Below are 22,500 nucleotides of genomic sequence, written 5' to 3'. Positions count from 1 at the left end.
TCTAATCATCTACATAATTCAAATCATCTGATCATCTGTATAATTCAAATCATCTAACCATCGGCATAATTCAAATAATCTAATCATCTACGTAATTTGAATAATTTAATCATCTGCATTATTCAAAACATCTAATCATCTGCATAATTTAAATTTTATCTGCATAATTCAAATCATCTGATCATCTGCATAATCTAAATCACCCAACCGTCTGCATAATCTATATCATCTAATCATCTGCATACCTTAAACCATCTTATCATCTCCACAATTCAAATAATCTGATAATCTACAAAATTTCAATCTTCTACTCATCTGCATAATTTCAATCTTCTACTCATCTATGTATATCTTTTAAAATCCTCCAATCATCTGCATAATTTGAATCATCTTATCATCTACACAATTCATTTTTTCTTCTTTTTTTCAAACATTTTTATTCAATTTTTACACTGTTAAACACACACAAACATACACTAGTAACTATACATACACACAGACACAGACACAGACACAGACACACACACACACACACACACAAAAAGAAGTACTACCACCACCACCACCACCACCACTACGACTACTACTACTACTACTACTACTAATAATAATAATAATAATAACACAACCACAAGAACATGCTGGCAAAGATCAATGAATCAAGATCAAATATAAGGTCGCCGGGCGCAGTCTAAGGAATCCGATAAATTTTAGGTTGTCAACCTCACAATAGTTGACACATATGTGGCCATACTTTAAACTGCATAGTAAGATATAAAATATGGTGATAACAATATCAGAACTGTATGACACAATATATATTCTTATTTCAATTTGTATTAAAAACAACAACAAGGATTTATATGGAGACCATTTGCTGTTAAAGTCATTATAAAGAAAGTTTTTCCAAGCTATATATTCTTCAACTGTATATCTGTATTCCAATTTTTTTTATGAAACCTTGCAGAACAGGTTCAGTGCTGTTGATCTTGCGTTGGTGCAAGTATTGTTTAGCCAGCAACAAAATGAAATAAAAAGTGGGATCAGTGACTATATTTTTGTCATGTCCAAGTATGTCTAATGGTTCAGTTAATTGCAAATTTTGAGCATTTGGGCATCTTTCGTTAATCAGATCCATTAATTCTTGCCAGAAACGTTGGATGGTTGTACATTGCCAAAACATGTGTCTAATACTATCTTTCATTGTGTTGCAAAAACTACGTAGGTCATTGGTAAGTACACCCATCTCCTTAAGTATAACATTTGTCCCAAAGCATTTGTGCACAATTCTGATCTGAAACCATTTCAGTTTAACATCTGGAATCTTACTATTGTACAAAAAACATTTTCTCCAGTCATGAACAATGTTGAGTTTTTCATCCCATTTTGAACAACACTGTGGATGAACACCATTGTCAATAAGCATGTCATAATAAAGCTTTGAACCTTTACATATGGGCATCAATATCTTGAAAATTATAGACATATTCAGGCATTGATCATTATCTATGGTTATGTTCTTGTTTTGAATGTACTCTTTTATTGCCGATATGTAACCGGCAAAAGTAAGAAAATTGATGTCGACATGATATTTTCGTTTGAATTCTTCGTAAGAAATAAAATGTCCATTTTCAAGCAAAAAATGTGCAATACATTATATACCTTTATCTATCCATGTTTTTCCCCGAATAAATGTTTTCCCTATTTGTATTCTTCGATTATAAAATACTGGTTCTGCCAGAAGCTCAGCAGAGTTATTACAATCTATTTTATAGAAAAAATCTTTGTATGCATTAAATACATCTGTCCAAAAAATATTTGTTTGAGCGAAAGATAATGTTATTTCTGGCCCGTATTTCTGGATATCATTCAGCACAGGAAAATTAGCCATTGCAATGTTTTTCCATTTATGATGCATTTTACCCACTTTCCGTATCCAAGTCAATTTTAGAGAGGCTGCATAGGTTTTTAATTCCGGTAATCCCAGACCACCATTTCTGATACTTCTATGCGCAGTTTTTCTATTTATCTTATCATTCTTTTTGTTCCATACAAAACTATAACAGTGATTTTGTAAAATGCGAAAAAAATTGTCAGGTGGGTTAGGCAGTAAAATCCACAAATGAGTCAATTTAGACAAAATTAATGATTTTAGAACAGCTATTCGTCCAAGGGGTGTTATTTGCCTTCTTATCCATACTCTAAATAATTGTATAACATCTGCTGATTTTTCAGAGTAGTTCATATTTACAGAGTTTTGTAAATCATTTGTAAACCAGATTCCTAGAATTCTAACGTTTGGTGGATTCCATTATATTCCTAGATGCTCCATATACCGAATATTAGAATTTTTACTACTTCCCAGCCAGATTGCACTTGTTTTTTTCCAAAATTCATATGTAGGCCTGATTTACGCCCAAACGTGTCCACTATATGCATGCATGTCTCAAATGATTTTTTGTCACCTGCTAAAAGAAATTCAGTATCATCTGCGTATTGAGAAAGTTTGTGTTCCATATTGTTGATCGTTATACCACGTACATCTTCGTTTTCTCGTGTCATCATTGCTAATATTTCAACACACATAACAAAACGGTACGGTGATAGTGGGTCTCCCTGTCTACATCCCCGTTCTAGACTAAACCAGCTAGAGACTTGCCCATTTACAAGAACACAGGGTATGATATTATTATAAAATGTTTCTATTCATTTGCATATCCCATTTTGGAAACCAAATGCTTTTAATACTTTAAACATAAAATTCCAACCAACTGAATCGAAAGCCTTCTCAAAATCGATATTTAACAAAAGTCCAGGTAGATTGTGCTCTCCTAAGTAAGCTATTGTGTCATAAATCAACCTTATATTGTCACCTATATATCTATTCCTGATAAAGCCAGTTTGGTCTTCTGCAATAAGTTTGGGCAACACAGTTTTTATACGGTTGACTATGCATGACGATCAGGTTTTATATACGATATTTAGCAGTGATATTGGCCTCCAGTTCTTGATGAAGTTTCTAGGTTTGTCTCCTTTAGGGATACATACAATTATTCCTTGTTTTTGAACGCAAGAAAGTTGACCTTTTCTAAAACTAGTGTTTAATGACCTTACAACAAAATCACCTATTCTGCTCCAAAAACACTTAAAAAATTCTGCCGTGAAACCATCTGTACCAGGACTCTTATTGTTTTTCATATTTTTTAGTACTAGACTAGCCTCTTCAAACGTAATATCGCCCTCTAAATAATGTGCTTCATCAACATCTAAACATGGAATATCTTTTATAAGTTCGTTAATTTCGCAGTCTTCAAACGTTTGAACTTTTATACAAATTTTCATAGAAACCTTGGACTTCTTTTAGAATTTCTTTTTGGTTATTTAGAACATTGCCATGTGTATCATTTAATCTAGCCATATTCTTGCTTATATAATGATGTTTTTCTGAATTATAGAAATATTTAGTTACTTTTTCTCCATCTGCTATCCATCTTGCCCTTGATCTTAAAATTACCCCCTCTATTCTTTTCTCCCGAATAACTCTCAATCGTTCCTTCTTAGCTCCTATATTCATAACGTCTTCCTTACTTTTTACTTCTAGCTTTTCTAGTTGCTGATTGTCTTGTTGTAAAGTATTCTTCGTTTGTTTTCCTTTTCTTCATTGTAGCATAAGAAATTGTCCTTGATCTAATCTTCATTAATAGAAAGTCTAGGAATAGATCATCAGGTACTGACAATTGTAAGTCTTGAACTGGAATAGTATCCACTGCCTCTCTTAAATACGGGCTAACTGCATATTCCTCTTTAACCTTTTTTATCTCTTCATTAATTTCGTCTTAATATCTTTAAATAATGAGGAGTTGAATTTCCAAAACGTGTTCCGTTTACATTTGTTATCAAATTTTAGCCTTAACAAGATCATTGAGCGGTCAGTTCTATATCCGTAATCAATATTTGCATCTTCAACGAAAGAAACTACTTGATCTGAAATGAGAAAAAAATCCAACCTAGCTTGTTGAAATGGATTAGTTCTCCACCATGTGTATCTGTGAACATCTTGATTTAGATCCCTCCATATATCGTTCAATTCTAATCCGCCAATCATTTTTTTCCACTATCTCTCTAGCCTTTGGGTTGTTAACGTTTCTATAGTTATTACAGTCTCTAGATGGGTCGAGTACTAAATTAAAATCTCCACCAATTATTACATTACTGACATTGAAATCTTTAATTGTTTCGCTTAAAATATCATAGAATTCCGGGTCATCTCTATTTGGACCATACACATTTACAAACAGAAAGTCGTTTTGCTTAATTTCGGCCAGTACATTAATACTGTTTCCCCCATCACCCCTATAAACGTTTTTTTTTTTACCTTGAATTCAAAATTGTTATTAAATAGAATAGCAACCCCTCTTGCGTTAGATGCATGGCTTGCGAAGTAAGCTTGATAACACCACTCAGAAAGAATATAACATTCCATATTTTTTTCAAAATGTGTATCTATTAAAATAGATCGAATATTGTTTATTTTTCAAGTAGTGAAACACATCTCTTCTTTTTTGACTATTGTTCAGGCCCTGACAATTAACTGAAACAACTGATAAAGAACTATCCATATTGCATGAAACAATCAGTACATTGATCAAACAACCCACTAGGTTCATCAACTGAACCGACGACAAAGAGTATATGCTTATCACAAGAATATCTTTGAGACAAAATGTAAAGTGGATCCAGCAAACATTCAAACACGCATACAAAAATATTTGATATAAAAATCGACATATAGTTACATTTACACATGTACGTCTGACAATATACTTCACCATAGCAAGCAGGCGCAGCAATAAATTGATTGCTCGCGAGTGAAAAGTGCCTTTCGTTACAATTATCATTATGCTTTTCTTTTGACCAGAACATACATTTCCTTAATAGAGAGATGTAGAGAGTGTGTGAGGAGAGAGAGAGAGAGAGAGAGAGAGAGAGGGGGGAGGGAGGGGAGGGGGACAGACGAAGACAGACACAGAGAGAGAGAGACAGAAGTGACAATTTTCAACCTGATGTCATGTGCGCTTTTCTCGCAAAGTACAAGGAATATGGCAAGGTGAGGAAACAAAAAACAAACATGAACTTTCATTAGGCACACACAAAACATTCAAAATTTTTTTATTAATATCGTGTCGCGTTTCCGTGTTCTCCGTCACCCATGAAATCCGTGATAAATATGCATGAAATCCACACACACAAAACGAATGTCAAAGTCATGATCCAAGTGTGTGTGAGGTGGATGGGGGAAGGGGGAGGGGGGGAAGGGGGAGGGACGGAGGGGGCAAGGGTCAGACTGACACCAAACAACTTGAATACAATGCACATCCACAGTTTGACGTGCCCAATTCATTTCTTTTTATCACTTTTTGACACTTTATATCGTTGTCCATGAGGTTTTTGTGACGTGCTTTATGCGTCAACAAATTTTGTCGCATTGCAAAACATCGTCATAAAGAAATTAATACAGTGAGAGCCAATGTGAGCGAGCGAGCGAGCGAGAGACACACACACACACACACACAGAACGAGAAACAGAGCGAGTGAGGGTGAGAGAGAAGGAAGGAAGGAGACAGAAACAGAAGCCGAGACAGAGACAGTGAGTTATCTAAACACAGAAAGACAGAGACAGATAACGTAGACGACAGAGACACATACAGAGACAGACAGACAGACAGACAGAGACAGAGACACATACAGAGAGAGACAGACAGACAGACAGACAGACAGAGAGGCGCATGCGCCCCCCCCCCCTCCACCCCCGACACACACACACTTACTCAACACACACACACAAACACACGCACACAGAACGAAAGAATGAAAATAATCATAACATACCTGACTCCGGCCCAACATGTAGGAGTTTTCGTTGGCCATATTGATGCCGAGGTCACAGTGATTCCTTGAATGTGTTCCTCTGCTTTGGGCTGTGCTGTTGCTGTCAGCTTTAGGGGGACCCAGGGGATAGAAAACAACACTGTATTGTCCGCTTTGGGCGAAGGGATGGACAAAAACACGGTAGTACTGTCAGCTTTTGGCCAAGAGATACAGGATCACTGTGCTTTCAGCTTTGGGCCAAGGGATACAGGATCACTGTGCTTTCAGCTTTTGGCCAAGGGATACAGGATCACAGTGCTGTCAGCTTTGGGCCAAGGGATACAGGATCACAGTGCTGTCAGCTTTTGGCCAAGGGATACAGGATCACAGTGCTGTCAGCTTTGGGCCAAGGGATACAGGATCACACAGTGCTGTCAGCTTTGGGCCAAGGAATACAGGATCACACAGTGCTGTCAGCTTTGGGCTAAGGGATACAGGATCACACAGTGCTGTCAGCTTTGGGCCAAGGGATACAGGATCACAGTGCTGTCAGCTTTGGGCCAAGGGATACAGGATCACAGTGCTGTCAGCTTTGGGCCAAGGGATACAGGATGACAGCGTGGGGACGGAGGGTGGAGGCAGAAGCGTCGATCACAGGGTTCATCTGGCAAGGTCCACCTGTCCTGTCTCTGCCTTTCCAGCCATGCTGCTCCTGTGGAACAAAAATGAAACTGCTGTACACACACACACACACACACACACATATATATATATATGCTGGCTGCATGATGTGAACCACAGTTCTGAAAATAGATGGACAACACATTGGCCAGGAAAGCTGAAGCCAACTGGACGCCACACGGACACTCGTATCCGGCTGTCAGTCCGTTGAGAAGTTGTCTGCTAACTGGTGGTAGTTTCTGAACTGTAACCGTGTATCTTCGATGAAATCGTGTCATGCTTGCCCCCACGACGTGCCAAATGTTGTGTCTCGATTGATATCTGCAAATGGTTTATTTAACAAAAGTTGTTACAGGAAAACAGTGCAGTGACACGTAGCGCAAACTTGTTGTGGAGGCCCACACAGGAATGTCAGCTTAACTAACGCCGCGAGCAAGTGAAGCTTGCCGTGAAGCATTCATCGTAGCCAGCTGAGCGCTCGGCTACATATATGAAGTTACCGCTTCGCGCTGTACTGAGTAGCAAAATGGCTGATTGAACACTTCCGCTGGCTTCAGTTAGCAACAAAGGGACTCAAAGAAAGCATACGCTACACACCTATTTTTAGGTCAATGGATCTGAATGCACTTAGCTCTACTGTCGTGTAATCGCTGGGCTTCACGCAGCTCAAAGCTATTGCTGGTCGTGTGCGCCAGGGTCGATGATTGGATGACTGTGTATTCCGTTGAGAGGGACGCGTCACATGGCAGGGAGAGATTTCCTCATGATGACTACAAGTCGTCGTCATTATCATCATCTTTATCATCATCTGCATTTGACAATATATGTAGTGTAACAAAAGCACATGAATATGATCTCTTTTTTTATGTTCAGATGCAAAATCGTTTAAAAAAAAAAATTAAAAAACATTCTAACATCACTCACTGCTCTCACAACTCACCCTCACCACCACCACCCCTCATAGACAGCGACACACACAAGTACACACACACACGCGCGCGCGCGCAAGGACGATCTGGAGGGAAAGGGAAGGAAGAAAAAAGATCAACAGTTCGAAATATTGTTTGAACAAATATGTTTTAAGAATAGATTTGAAAGATTCTACTGTGGAGATTCATCTGTGGCAGATGTTTCCAGAACCAATATCCGTAGTGTGCAAGATGTTCGGAAACAGTGGGACTTGTGTCTGCGACGCACTTAGTTGACAGTGTAGAACAACAAGGTTCTTCTGGAAACACAAAACTAACCACGCAAGTGACAATCACGATATCGGAGGAACAAATGATGATGATATATGATATGATATGGATACTCATATCTTCGGTCGGAGACCACGCTCTAAGCGCTTTACAAACACGGGGTCATCTACACAAAGGGTTGCCTGCCTGGGTAGAGCCGACTGACGGCTGCCCTTGGGCGCTCATCATTCATTTCCTGTGTCATTCAATCGGTTTTCACGTACACACAAATACGCACTCACACAGACATGTAACAGTTTTCGTGTATGACCGTCTTCTTTATTCAACCCGCTATACAGGTAGTCATACTCCGTTTTCGGGGGGATGGGAGGGGGGGGTGGCGGGAGTGCTGGGTATGTTTTTGTTTCCGTAACCAACTGAACGCTGGCATGCATTTAAGAATCTCTAGCGTGCGTAATTGATTTTGTGCGTGCGTATACAAGCAGGTCTGCACAGATGTTGACCTGGGAGACCTGGGAGACCGGACAAATCTCCACCCTTGCCCACATGGCGCCGTTACCACGATTCGAACCCGGGACCTTCAGATTAAAAGTCCAACACTTTAACCACTCAGCTTTGGTGTCAGTTCTTTTTTTTATCATCCTTCAGACATGACCAAGTGCAAAAGGAGAGTGAACAGAAGATGACCCAGTGACCCCTACCAATACTGTCTGCTCCGCGTGATCTCTTCATGTTCATGACCTTCATAAAGTTCACTTCAAAAGGTTAAAGGTCCCGTAGCTTTTTACAACCATCAAGGCAGTGACTTCACATCCACTGTGTATATGGCTCGGCATTGGGAAGAAAGATCCAGTCCTCTCCTTCCACCGTGTTAACCTTTTCTAATCCAATCTGTTGTGCTAACCACCTTGTTGTACTGCTGTGAAACATGGACGACGTATCGCCGTCACATTCAACAACTTGAGCAGTTCCACCAGAGATGCCTACGAAAGATCCTCGGCATAAAGTGGCAAGACAGGGTCTCCAACCTCCAGGTCCTACAGAGGAGCAGTCTGCCCAGCATCGGAAGCCTGCTGATCCAGTGCCATCTACGCTGGACAGGACACGTTGCCCGCATGACAGACAGCAGGATCCCGAAGATGCTATTGTATGGCCAGCTGAAGGAAGGCCACCGCAAACTTGGAAGACCCTGCAAGCGCTTCAAGGACACCTTGAAGACAAACCTCAAAGCCTGTGACATAGTTGACATAGACATCGCTTCCTGGGAAACTGATGCCTTTGACCGCTCTCGCTGGAGGATGCTGTGCTCTAGCGGCATAAAGACGTTTGAAAACAAGAGAACGCTGGCCATTAATGAGAAGCGTGAGCGAAGGAAGCAGGGCTCAACTTCTGGAGACGTTTTCCCTTGCAACATCTGTGGGAAGTGCTGCGCATCAAGAATCGGCCTCTTCTCCCATATGAGGACACACACCGACAGATAAGCCTGCCTGCCTGCTCTTCCGTCGGTCCGACGGGAGACTCCATCACCATCAATCCAAGCCAGATAACCATTCATTCAACATTTGGGCTGACCGAGGAGAATCGGAGAAAAGCGCCTTTTCCAAGGACACACCACCACACCGAAACAGGGGTCTTCGAACCCTGAGCACTTGTGAACACTGGATCAGAAATCCAACACCTCATCGGCTCTGTCCCGTAGCCTTTGACGACCGAAGGGGCAGAGAGTTCATAATGTTCAGTGAGTCTGGGAGCTCGGCATAGGAAGGCGGGACCAAACCGTCTACCTCTGCCGTTTTTACTTTCCCTCTACCTCTGTTTTTACCTTCCCTCTACCTCTGTTTTTACTTTCTCTCTACCTCTGTTTTCACCTTCCCTCTACCTCCGTTTTTACCTTCTCTCTACCTGTTTTTACCTTCCCTCTACCTCTGTTTTTACCTTCCCTCTACCTCCGTTTTTACCTTCTCTCTACCTCTGTTTTACCTCCCCACTGCCTCATTTTTTACCTTCCCTCTACCTCTGTTTTTACCTCCCCTCTACTTCTGTTTTAACCTTCCCTCTACCTCTGCCGTTTTAACCTTCCCCAGCCGAAGTGAGGTATACCCACTGACACCGGTGTGGACTGAGGAAAATCGGAGGAAAGTGCCTTTTTCCAAGGAGACAACAAACACCATGCTGAAACGGAGACTCGAACACTGAACGCCGGTGAACACTGGGTCAGGTGTCCAACAAAATTTAATGATTCTGCCACGGTGCCTTGTGTGTGAGAGGAACACCTCTAAAACGGTGCACATGATGGGGCAGACAAGGGGAAAAAAAGCGAGCTATTGTATTGGATCGTATTGTACTACTCTTTTTGTCACAACAGATTTCTCTGTGTGCAATTCGGGCTGCTCTCCTCCTCCCCCTAGGGAAAGCGCGTCGCTACACTGAGAGCGCCACCACCCTACCCCCCCCCCCCACCCCCACCCCCGGAACCCCTTCCATCCCCCCCCCCCCCCCCCCCCATTTTTTTTGCATTTTCTTTCCTGCCTGCAGTTTTATTTGTTTTTTTCAATCGAAGTAGAACTTGCTACAGAAGTTTGCCAGGGACAACCCTTTTTGCTGCCGTGGGTTCTTTTTCGTGCGCTAAGTGCATGCTTCACACAGGACCTCGGGCTACTGTCTCATCCGGATGACTAGCGTCCAGACCACCACACAGGTTTAGTGGAGGGATGGGGAGATTGGAGGGGGGTGAGAGAAAATACTAGCGAATGTGGGATTCGAACCAGGGAGCTCAGATTCCCTCGCTTCCTAGGCGGACGCGTTACCACTACGCCAACACTCCAAGTTATGCATTGACGAGGCCCTGCGTGCAATGAACTCATAACTCCATCTCCCTTTCACCGCATCAACAACTGGGCAAGTCGGTATTGCTTGCAATGGCAAAATTCTGTGGGCCCAAGTGGTGCATTAACTATGGGTTGTTACACCGCTTTGTCACAGCTGGCATTTGACTGTGTTTGTTTTAGGGGAGGCTGAGAAACCTAATACTGACATGAGTCTACAGAATCAGGTCACTTGAAAAAGTGAGAGGTCGGCTAGGGCCCCAAAGTAAATATAACGTGTGCATAAAGTTTGTGATAATTGTCGCGATTTTCTAAAAGAAGACAACGTATGTGATCAACACCAACGGACACACACACACACACACACACACACACACACACACACACACACGCACGCACACGCACGCACACACACACACACACACACACACACATACATACACACACATAATGGCACACATACACTCTCTCTCTCTCTCTCCAATGGCGTCATGCAGCAAAGGTAACACAGTATCCAATGGAAACCAGGTAAAAGCGGATAGAATTGCCCCTCATCATTAAGAGGGCAGCCAATGACCTGTATGGTCTGCTGATTGCGTCAACAAAGAAACTTTTTGATACGCTCAGGAATACATCACTATTCTTCATTTCTTAGGATACAGATATTTCAGACATTCAAAAATTCTTGACAACAGTGTTAAAACGTCATGAGAAGTCAGGACAAGTCAAGTTTATCGTCAAAGATATGTTAACATATGATCGTGTTTCTCATGCTCACAACACACACACACACACACACACACACACACACACACACACACACACACATATATATATATATATATATATAGAGAGAGAGAGAGAGAGAGAGGGGGGGAGAAGAGACATTTACACATTCAAGCAATTAAGAGATACCCCCCAAAATCATATTAAATATCTAAGAACGTTTTCATATATATGTATGGGCAATTAATATTTTCACAACAACATAACCACCTCTTGAAAGATGTGCACATGCTTTAAATATTCAGAGGTCGCATAGAATTCCAATGAACCAGGCCCTTCCTCAGAACACTGTACATATCTTTGAGTGCAATGAACAATGTTAATGATACCAACCACCCAAGACGAGTTTACATCAGCAGGACAATTAAGAGTCCACCCTCTCTCTCTCTCTCTCTCTCTCTCTCTCTCTCTCTCTCTCTCACACACACACACACACACACACACACACACACACACACACACACACAGATGGAACGCTGAACACTGAAATGTTTAATGTCATTAGCTGAAAAGCTCAGGTGACATAGTAGGTAATAATCAGAACAAAATGGAGCAAAATAAATAAAATGGGACAGAAAAAAAACAGAATTCAAACAGCATAACCTAATTAGAGATTTGCGACACTCTGGCACTTTGTCATTAGCTTAAAGTACATGTGACAGGGGTGGACAGTACACAGAAAACAAAGTACAGATAAATCATATGATAAATATTTACGCATGTAACATCGACACACATATCACTACAAACACACACTAAAGTACATATAAATCCGGAAATAGTTATTCATGCCTCAACATCAAAACCCATCGTATCAATATGAACACATCAAATAATTACAACGTCGAGACTGACCATCCAAATGTAGCCCTTCCTTTTTATCGATGCATTTTTCCACATAGAACCCATACTAATTTTTCAGTAATTGATTAATGAGTATTTGGACCGGTGATGGACATTTTCCGTATATCTATTGCCTCAGATACATATTTTGCAAGTGAAATTATCAGACAGACAGACAGAGACAGACAGACAGAAACAGAGAGAGAAACAGAGAGACAGACAGATTAGCAAACTCGAGAGAGGCGAATCGGGATGAGAGTTGCCGCCCTTCCATCCCAGTTCTGTCGCCCCAGGTACACTTTTTAATTCACACCTTGGGCGACATTGGAACGTCTTTGTTGGCTCCCCCACCGGCTATCATGATTACCCCCACGAATATTTCAGAGACAGTCCCAAGCTCATCTCCATACAAAAACCAGACATACCCCTCCAAGCAATATGTCGGGGACTGGGAGAAGTTGTGTGTGTGTGTGTGTGTGTGTGTGTGTGTGTGTGTGTGTGTGTGTGTGTGTGTGTGTGTGAGTGAGTGAGTGAGTGAGTGAGTGAGTGAGTGAGTGAGTGAGTGAGTGAGTGAGTGAGCGAGCGAGCGAGCGAGCGAGCGTGCGTGCGTGCGTGCGTGCGTGTGTGTGTGTGTGTGTGTGTGTGTGTGTGACTGTATGTATTTGTGCATCTGTGTGTGTGTGTGTGTGTGTGCGCGCGCATCTGTGTGTGTGTGTGTGTGTGTGTGTGTGTGTGTGTGTGTGTGTGTAAGAAATGTACGTAAGAGGTGTCCGAAACAGCATAGTGTCAGCTGTCAAGGGATAGATTCCATGACTTTCCTGTAAAAATTTGACATCACTTTTCCCAAAGATGATTCAATATCAATGACACTGTCCTCTCTCTCTCTCTCTCTCTCTCTGTGTGTGTGTCTCTGTCTCTCTAGGAGAATGTTCATAGAACCATTTTCATGTTCTGTCTTGTGTATGAAATATCTCCTGAGTGTTTCTTTTTGTATATTTTTTGATGGTTTTTCTTTGCCCGGAAGGTTGGAACGTTTCTGGTGTTTTTTTCCCCCACTGCCATCTTGAATAAAATGATCTCTTTCGTTATAATACAATACAATACATCACAATGCAATGCAATACAATAAAATGCAAGTAAAATGACCTCTCTTTCGTGATAATACAATGCAATACAATGCAATGCAAGTAAAATGATCTCTCTTTCGTTATAATGCAATACAATAAAATACAACACAACACAATACAATCCAGTCCAGTCCAGTCCATTACAATACATCTTTATACATCCATTTGGATATTTCAAGCGTGCATCCACAGGCTCGTCACACACCCTGCTACATAATATCTCAGCCCATAGCCAGGTCCAACACACTCGCAACATGACATAGGTTGGACAAAATATATTTAAAAAAAAAGCAACAGAGAAAGCTAAAAACACACAAGCTAGTAAAACAACGCAGCGGGTACGTTTCCCACGCATACACCCAGCTGATCGTTGTCAACGAGTGGCACGTGTGGCACAACACACGTCTCCTTTTGTGTGCAGTGTTTGATGTTTCTTTGGTCCCGCGTTTTATTGTTGATAGCTTCATAACGTTTATTGCTGTGTCTAACTGGATGTCTTTATATACCCCTTTTCTTTTGCATCACATAAAAGAACCATCTCTTCCACTGAACAGATGATTCCCACAAGCATAATAAAGCTCGCCGCACACAGGGATACTGCTTGTTTTTTGTTGACCATGAGTCACAGGAACAAATGGTTGTCAACAAACAACTTAAGGCCCGCCGCACACAGGGATACCGCTTGTTTTTACCGACCCTCAGTCACAGGAAGGGAAAAAAGGGTTGCCAAGTACGTAATAAGGCCCGCCGCACACATGGAAACTGCTTGCTTATTTACCCTCAGTCACGAATACAAATTATTGTTGCCTAGAACACAGTAAGGCCCGCCGCACAAAGGGATACTGCTTGTTTTTTGTTTTTTTTATTGGCTCTGAGTCACGGAAACAGATGGTTGTCAATAACACAATAAAGCCCGCCACATTCAATGATACCGCTGCGATTATCCCCCCCCCCCCCCCCCTTAAAAAAACCAACAAAACAAACAAACAAAAAAACAAAAAACAAACCAACAATTTTTATTCAATTTTTAAATTATGAAATACATACAAAACATACATTAGCAACTATAGCAAGCTAAAGGAATATGGCAGATAGAAGAAGATGAAAAACACAAATGGGAAACGAAACAAACAAAATAACAGATACCACAACCACGAGAAATAAATGGTGCTGGCAAGGGTCGATAAATCAAAATCAAATACATGGTCGCCGGATGCTGTCTAGGAAACCTGATAGTTGTGGGTTGTCAACCTCACAGTATTTAACATATATATAGCCATGCTTCGAATTGCAAAGAAAGATACAAAATATAGCAATATCAATATCATAATTTTATAGATATAATTGTGTATTCCTTGTCTCAATTTGTGTTTAAAAATAACAACAACAGGGGTTTATATAGAGACCATCTGATGATTAAGTCATTATGAAGAAGCTATATCCTCCACTATTCTATATCTATAATCCATAAAACAACAACATAAAAACCTTGCAGAACAGGTACAGTATTGTTTGTCTTGTGTTGGTACAACTATTGTTTATCACAGTGTTTATTATTGTTGACGAGGATTGTGCACAGAACGAAGAAATGCTGAGAATACAACACGGTCATTCTCTTGTAGCCCGAGACATTGTTGTTGCTATTGAATATGTTTCCAGAAACGGAAAAGACTGCAGCAGACACGAAAAGTACTGTCGTACCAATGAGTGTTGAAGCAGGTAAGTCCCTTCAAGGTCGGAGTATCCGCTTCGACCAAAACGCTCAGCTCATACCACATATTGACGTAAGTTCACAGTTGGGCCAACAGCAAAGTGAGAGCTGTATGATCAATGGTTTCTCTATTGCAATGGCAAATCATTTACAACCTAGTCTTTTGTGAAGGACTATGACTCTCAAACTAGGAGGCAGGATTGCACTGGCTGTTAGTGCTGCAGCCTTGGGGGTTAGTTGGCCTTTGGGAACCATCTCAACGCCGACTGTCCTAAAACCCTCTTGGCCGAGAGAGTGGGGATGTAACTTAGGCAAGACACTCTCCCCTTTTCATAAATTCTAGCCCAGATAGTCGGGGCAACAGTTACCTCCTCTCCTGTTCTCATGGTCATAGTCGAACACGACTGACGATCAAACATATCCGCTCTTCTGCTGATGATAAATCTACAGCTTATGCCTTACCCAAATTCAACAGAGAGAAACACTCGGAACAGTTTTTCGTTCTTCAGCTGCGCAAACCTAGAATTCGATTTTTCAGGGTTTTTTTGTTGTTTGTTTTTTTGTCATTTACAAAGTCTTTCACTAACAGCCTTTGAAACAATCTGAAGACATTCCTTTTGAATCAGTCTCTACATACTCAGGCATTGTGCAACATGTATTCTGTGGATCAATTTCTATTTCTTTCACGCGTGTGTACGTGTGTGGGCGTGCGTGTGTGTGGGGGCGTTCGTAGGTTTGTGTGTGTGTGTGTGGGGGGGGGGGGGGGGGGACGAGGGTGCTGGAGGCGGAGCGTGCGTGTGTGTATGTGTATGTGCGTGCATGTGTGTGTGAGTGTGTGTGTGTGTGTGTACATACGTGTGTGTGTGTGTACATACGTGTGTGTGTGTGTGATGTGTCTGTCTGACAAGTTCTTGTAAAGCGCTTTGGGGTTTGAAAGCGCTGTAATAAAAAAAAAAAAAAAAAAAGATATACCATGATCATCAGAACGAAGGAATGCTGCTTAAAACACGTCAGCGATGCTCCGGTGCGGAAAACCGAAGACCCCTCCCCCAAAAACAACAACAACAACAAAAACAATAACACGACATTGGGTTACATCACCATTCCTTCTGACGTAAAAACGTGATTGACGTCACAACAGTGACAACATTAACCCCTTCCAAAAAGTAACGCTTGAGACAGGCAACACTCATTAGAAATCATACACACCTTTGTGAACACGGACTGTGTCGAAATTAAATCCTTTTTTTACTATGTCCTCCAAAGGGGAAAAATCGAATTATCTCGTTTTGGCGCTCGTTGGGCCACCATAAATCTTTGCCCGGGGAAGATAGATCAATAGACCAGAGCTGGCAGAGCCACACACACACACAGGGTTGGAGTCTTCGCATGTGCAGCTTGTGCTACTGTCTGTCACACGTCACACTGTGGGTCTGTGCTACCTGCCCCCCTCGCCCCCCCCCCCCTCCCCCCCCCCCCCCCCCACCTCCCCCCACCTCTCTCTTTCTCTCTCTCTCTCTACCTGCCCCTCTCTGCCTCACTCTCTACCCCTCTCTCTGCCTCCCCCCTCTCTGTGTGTTTTTTTGTCTTCTTTCATGAGCCAGTTCTTTGTTATGTTTGCATGCTTGGCTTGAGGCAAGCATAACTTTAATGCAAGTGTAAATTGTAATGCCAATTTAGTTCTTTTTATCTGTACAAACTATTGTGTATGAAAGCATTGTAAATGATCCATATTTAATTTGTTTATAAATGCTTTAGTGGAGACCTTTTTTTTGTATTTTTCAAATTTTAATCCATTCTTTTCTATCTGTTTGTAAACCGTTCTTTCTTCTATTCTTAGTTTTTTCCTTCTTCCTTTTGTCTGTCTTTATTAAGCACTACAGAGTTGATGAAGTGTACATTTGGTCAATTTCTGGTCATTAGCTGTACATCTTGGCAACTGATCCAATCCAGTGGAAGAAAGAAAGCAGGGTGTGATACTTGTGGGATGCAGAGTGGGGAGGGAGGGTGGATGGAGGGGGGTGGGGGGGGGGAGATACTGGCAGCCCAGGTTGGCAGCTGGGATGGAGTGGATGGCGGTGAGAAGTGATGAGGGATTAACTCTCTCCATACGAACGGCGAAAGAGACGACGTTAACAGCGTTTCACCCCAATTACCATCATGAAAATATTGCAAGCGGAAGGCTCTTATACTGAAGAGGTGAATGTTGACAAAGAATACCACAATTCTGACGACGGAAGCTAAAGGTTGGGTCATTCAGACACCCACAGGACATCCGAGGGGTATGTATAGAGGAGAAGAGAGGACTGGCCGTACTGAGTGAGTTAAGGGTGCTGGCAGCGGGGGATTTTTGGCGCAGTGCCGCACACAAAGGAGTGCCAGGGAATCCTGCCGGTCAGGCTTGTGCCCAGAACATGTACATCACAGGCCAGGGGTAGAGCCATCCAGCACTGTGGGCATTGCTGAGTGCTGCCTCGGTGAACCCTCCTCACCCCTGCCTTTCCTTTACTTGGACAAACTTGTATCCATAGACAGGTGGTTACGTTTTATAAAAACTGAATAAAAATCAAATGCTCGGAAATTTGCTTTTCTTTGTAGTTATATAATCATCTCTATGATTAAAAAAAGGGAAAGAACACGGAAAAAAGGGTGAAATAATGACAAGAAAATTGGTTGTATAAAATTTGTAGTTGTTAAAAAACAGCAACATCACCTTGTCACATTATGGCTCCCATCTCTTTGGACAGTGACCCTTAGTGATGAAATTGTTATCATGCTTCTGCCTCTGATCAGATATTATTATAATATATATATATATATGTGTGTGTGTGTGTGTGTGTGTGTGTGTGTGTGTGTGTTATATCCCCGCCCCTTACCATCTCCACACTCATGAGTGTTGATTTTTCTCAGTCTCTCACTCCATCAGAACATGACCCCATTCACATTCACATTCATGATATGATCACCTAACTCATTTTGTCTGTCTCACCCGAAAGACCATCATCCAGTGTACCACTCAATCTCTAGTAAATGAAGAGGGGGGGGGGGGGGTTAAAAAAAATTGCGGTCCTTATTAGAAAAAAGAAAAAAAAATTAAAAAGAGAGGGGAATCGAACTAGTGGACACTCGCTTCCAAGTCGGGTGCATTACCACGAGGTCATCTGTGTGTTTATTTATTTATTTATCTGTTTATTTATGTATTTCTTTATTTATTTGTGTATTTGTTTATACATTAATTTAATGATGTATGCGTTATGCACTTTTTTCCCTCAAGTACTGACTAAAGCGCGTTGGGTTGCGCTGCTGGTCGGGCATCTGCGTGGCGGATGTGGTGTAGCGTATAATATATGGATTTGTCCGAACGCACTGACGCCTCCTTGAGCAGGTGAAGTGAACTGAACACCGCCCCACACAGCAGTGTCTCAGCACGGAAGCATCGACCCCGTGGGCACAAGACAAAAGGCGTTCTTTCCCACCACACTACACGTGCACTGAAGTCCGTCCGAGGCAGCTGGCTGTCACAGCTTCAGTTTCAGTTTCAGTTTCAGTAGCTCAGGGAGGCGTCACTGCGTTCGGACAAATCCATATACGCTACACCACATCTGCTGGGCAGGTGCCAGGGGAATAGACACAAGTGGTTCAACTGTATAGTCTTTGGCATTTTACAAATGAAGTGTACAAACAGAATGAACCACTGACTTAAACTCTGCTTCCTAATGACAAGAGCTTCATGTAGGAAGTTAACAACATTCATCACCATTTGTTTTCGGCAGAACCTCAATGAACTTCATACAGAAAATTGAAAATGGGAAACCCAGAGTGGCATAAGGCAATGCGCAACTTTCAGATGAAAAAAACTCACATGGTCATACTGCCCGGGACATGCAGGTGTTAAGGGAAATGAGCGAGCTGACAGACTTGCTGGTAACGCAACAACAACGAGTGGCCTACATCTAGGAAAATCGGAAATCCTCAGAAAAGTCAAAGAATATCAAAAAGAACAGGTACAAGGCCATCACACCATCGATCGCCTCAAAGAAATAAAAGCAGAGAGAGTGAGCCGTAAGTCCAACATGAAAGGCAGAGCACGATGCTTTGCAAATCAAACAAATATCGGCATCATTTCCAAACCAACATTGCGCAAGTTTCTTCAAAACGGAACAGAGTCTCTGTGGGCTTTTCCAAATACAGTAGACTTAGCAACACACTAGACGCCACGTTCTTGGCATCAGAGATCTTTTCCCATCCCTCTTGCGGCCAATCAGTGGCAGCCTCTGTGCGTGTGTGTCTGTGTGTGTTTGTGTGTATGTGTGGGTCTGTGTTTTTGAGTGCGTTTGTGCATGCGCGAGGGTGTAAGTGTACACAAGTGTCAGGAGAGTTCTGTGCACGTGCGTGTGTGTGTGTGTGTGTGTGTGTGTGTGTGTGTGAGGGGCAGGTGGGGGTGCGGGGGCGAGGGGGGGTAGAGGATGAGGTATGTGAGTGTATGCATGCCTACACTGTGGGAGCAACAGGATATTGGAACGTGCGGGTGTGTATATATATATATATATATCTTTGTATATATGTGTGGGGGGTTGGGGGTGGGGGATATGGGCGTATGTGTGTGTGCTTGTACAAGTAAGTGTTCATCTGTGTGTGTGTGTGTGTGTGTGTGTGTGTTTGTGTTTGTGTGTGTGTGTGTGTGTGTGTGTGTGTGCCGCTGAAGCTGCGATACGTAGCCTAGAAATGAGTGTGTGGAGGAGGGGGTAGAGGAGGTGCAGGGTCATGTGTGTGACGTGTGTGTCTGTGTGTTGGGGCTCATGTACGTTCATGTGTATTTGACTGTGCTTTCATATCTGTGAAACTGCATGTTTGGTGCATATCTGTTATGCATGTGTGTGTGTGTATGTGTGAATGTGTGTCTTCATGTTTTACATTTATTTGCTTATTTATCATTATTGTTGTCCTATTTATTTATTTATTATTATTATTACTACTACCTTTTTTATATTATAATTATCATTTATTTATTTATTTATTTATGTACGCTTATCTATTATTTATTCACCTTTTTTTCTCAAGGCCTGACTAAGCGCGTTGGGTTACGCTGCTGGTCAGGCATCTGCTTGGCAGATGTGGTGTAGCGTATATGGATTTGTCCGAACGCAGTGACGCCTCCTTGAGCTACTGAAACTGAAACTGAAACTCTCTGTGGCTCTCTCCCCCCCCCCCCCCCCCCCCCCCCCCCCCCTCTGGTGATCTTGGTAGATATCCGTTATTTATAAACTCGCTATTAAATGTTGTAAGGTACCGGTTGAGAATACTACAGATGGATCAAAATAGGTTGCCTTACATGGCTTATCAGATGTTGCTTGGATTAGATTTAAATGGAAAATAGTGTTGGGCTTCTCAAGTTACAGAAATATTATGTACAACAGGTTTTAATTTTGTGTGGTTGCAACAGGGTGTTGGTGATGTGAAAGGATTTCTTATTACTTTCAAGCAAAGACATAGATATCTTCATTCAAGAATGGTCGGGTACTATTAGTGATAGAGACAGATATTCATGCTACAGATCATTCAAAGTTGTATCTGAAAAAGAAAAATACATAACAAATGCTGATGAATATTGTTTCAGAGTGGCGTTGTCTCAGGCCAGATTTAATGTGCTTCCTTTAAATAACAATGTTAATAGGTACACTGAAAATGATATTTTAAAGCATTGTCCTTTTTGCCAAGGTGAACTAGAAGATGAATACCATTTGTTGTTTGTTTGTTCTGTATATAATGGTTTACGGACAAAATTTCTTCAAGACTGTTTAAACATGTCTCTTAGTTCACTTCTCCGATCAAACAACAAGCAGAGAAATTTCCATGTATCAAAATTTATTTTCCATGCGATCAAAAGGAGATATGATATACTCAGACCTAATTAAGTAGAACTGATGTCAAGTCCATGAATATTATGATACTGTGTCATCTAGTCGAGTGTTATAATACCCCTTCCCATGCCCACCCCCAGTCCCCTGGTTTTGAATTGTGGTCCATGGCCAAAGTTCATTAAAACAATTTCGTTCGTTCGTTCGTTCTCTCTGTGGCTCTCTCTCCCTCTTCTCTCTCTGCATTTCTCTCTCCCTCTCTGCCTCTCCCTCTCTCCCCTTCCCTCTCTCTCCATCCCTCTCTCTCTCTGCCTCTCTTTCCGCCTCTCTCTCTCCCCTTCCCTCTCTCTGCCTCTCTCTCTTTCTCCTTCTCTCTCCCCCTCTCTCTGTGTGCCTCCACCTCTCCCCTGCTAGCAGGGTGAGGCGGGAAGATAGTGGATGGTTGCCATGCAGCCATTCACCGAGAGCCTGGATCAGGTCACCGGGAAGGATTTCTGACAATCAGCCGGTCATTGTATCCAGGAAACGACAGCAACTGGCAAAACAAAACAAAACACAAACAAACAAAAAAAGTTAGCCTATCGTTCGGCAGTGAAAACATGTCCCCTGTGAGACTTTAGTTCTGATAACCACCACGTTTTCGTTCTTTTTTTCTCATCCTGGTTGCTACCTATGGAACATATGGTTGCTCGATCTCCTGTGCATGTGCACGCGTACCTGGACACACACACACACACACACACACACACACACATACACGCACACATACACGCACACGCACACATACACACACACTCACTCACACACTCATACACTCACAAGCTTTCTCTCTCTCTCTCTCTGACACACTGACAATAACATATTACTTTTACACACACACACACACACACACACACACACACACACACAGAGAAAGACTCACTCACTCACTCACTCATACACACACATAATCTCTCTCTCTCTTTCACTGACACAGTGACAATAACATATTACGTTTACACACACACACACACACACACACACACACACACACACACAGAGAGAGAGAGAGAGAGAGAGAGAGAGAGAGAGAGAGAGAGAGAGAGAGAGAGAGAGAGAGAGAGAGAGCATATTTTATTAAAGGGCAGGAGGAAATGATACAGGCTGGGAGGGGTACAGTTCAGTGGATGGGTGGTGGGACTGGGAAGGGAGCGAGTGGGTAACACCGTCGAATAAAAAAGAACTGACTGGACGAAGCCAAATTAACAGCCTGTCACTTCGTCACATAACCACAGCCCCGGGTGAAGGGTGGGGGGTGGAGGAGGGAGGTGGGGGGTGGAGGGAGGTGGGGGGTGGAGGAGGGAGGTGGGGGTGGAGGAGGGAGGTGGGAGGGGGGCGAATTGAGCCTTTCCCACTTCGTTTCACACACCATCGTAACTACGTACAAGGTTCGCAAAAAGTAATGCACAACAGACCTTCAATCTGAGGGTCCTGGGTTCGAATCTCGGTAACGGCGTCTGGTGGGAAAAGGAAAGGGAGAGGTAACGGCAGGTCAGGAGAGGGTCAGGTGCGGTGGTCAAATGGTTCGTGCACTAGATTTTCAACCGAGTTTCCCGAGTCCGA

At 42.4% G+C, this 22,500-nt stretch overlaps 1 protein-coding gene across 2 annotated transcripts in view; it reads right to left on the bottom strand.

Annotated features, from left to right (window-relative positions):
• The window catches only part of LOC143293783 (putative sodium-coupled neutral amino acid transporter 11), a 159,195-nt gene that overhangs the window by 97,035 nt on the left and 39,660 nt on the right, over positions 1–22,500 (bottom strand). For both annotated transcript variants that reach the window (XM_076605020.1, XM_076605019.1), the window contains one exon: positions 5,890–6,580. In XM_076605020.1, the coding sequence (XP_076461135.1) occupies positions 5,890–5,928 (39 nt within the window). In that variant the 5' untranslated portion in view covers positions 5,929–6,580. The remainder of the gene's footprint in view (positions 1–5,889; positions 6,581–22,500) is intronic.

Source organism: Babylonia areolata, chromosome 19 (assembly GCF_041734735.1).
Source record: "Babylonia areolata isolate BAREFJ2019XMU chromosome 19, ASM4173473v1, whole genome shotgun sequence".
NCBI classification, from domain to species: Eukaryota; Metazoa; Mollusca; class Gastropoda; order Neogastropoda; family Buccinidae; genus Babylonia; species Babylonia areolata.
Note: the sequence above shows the minus strand (reverse complement) of the source record. Positions and strands in the feature narration are given on the sequence as shown.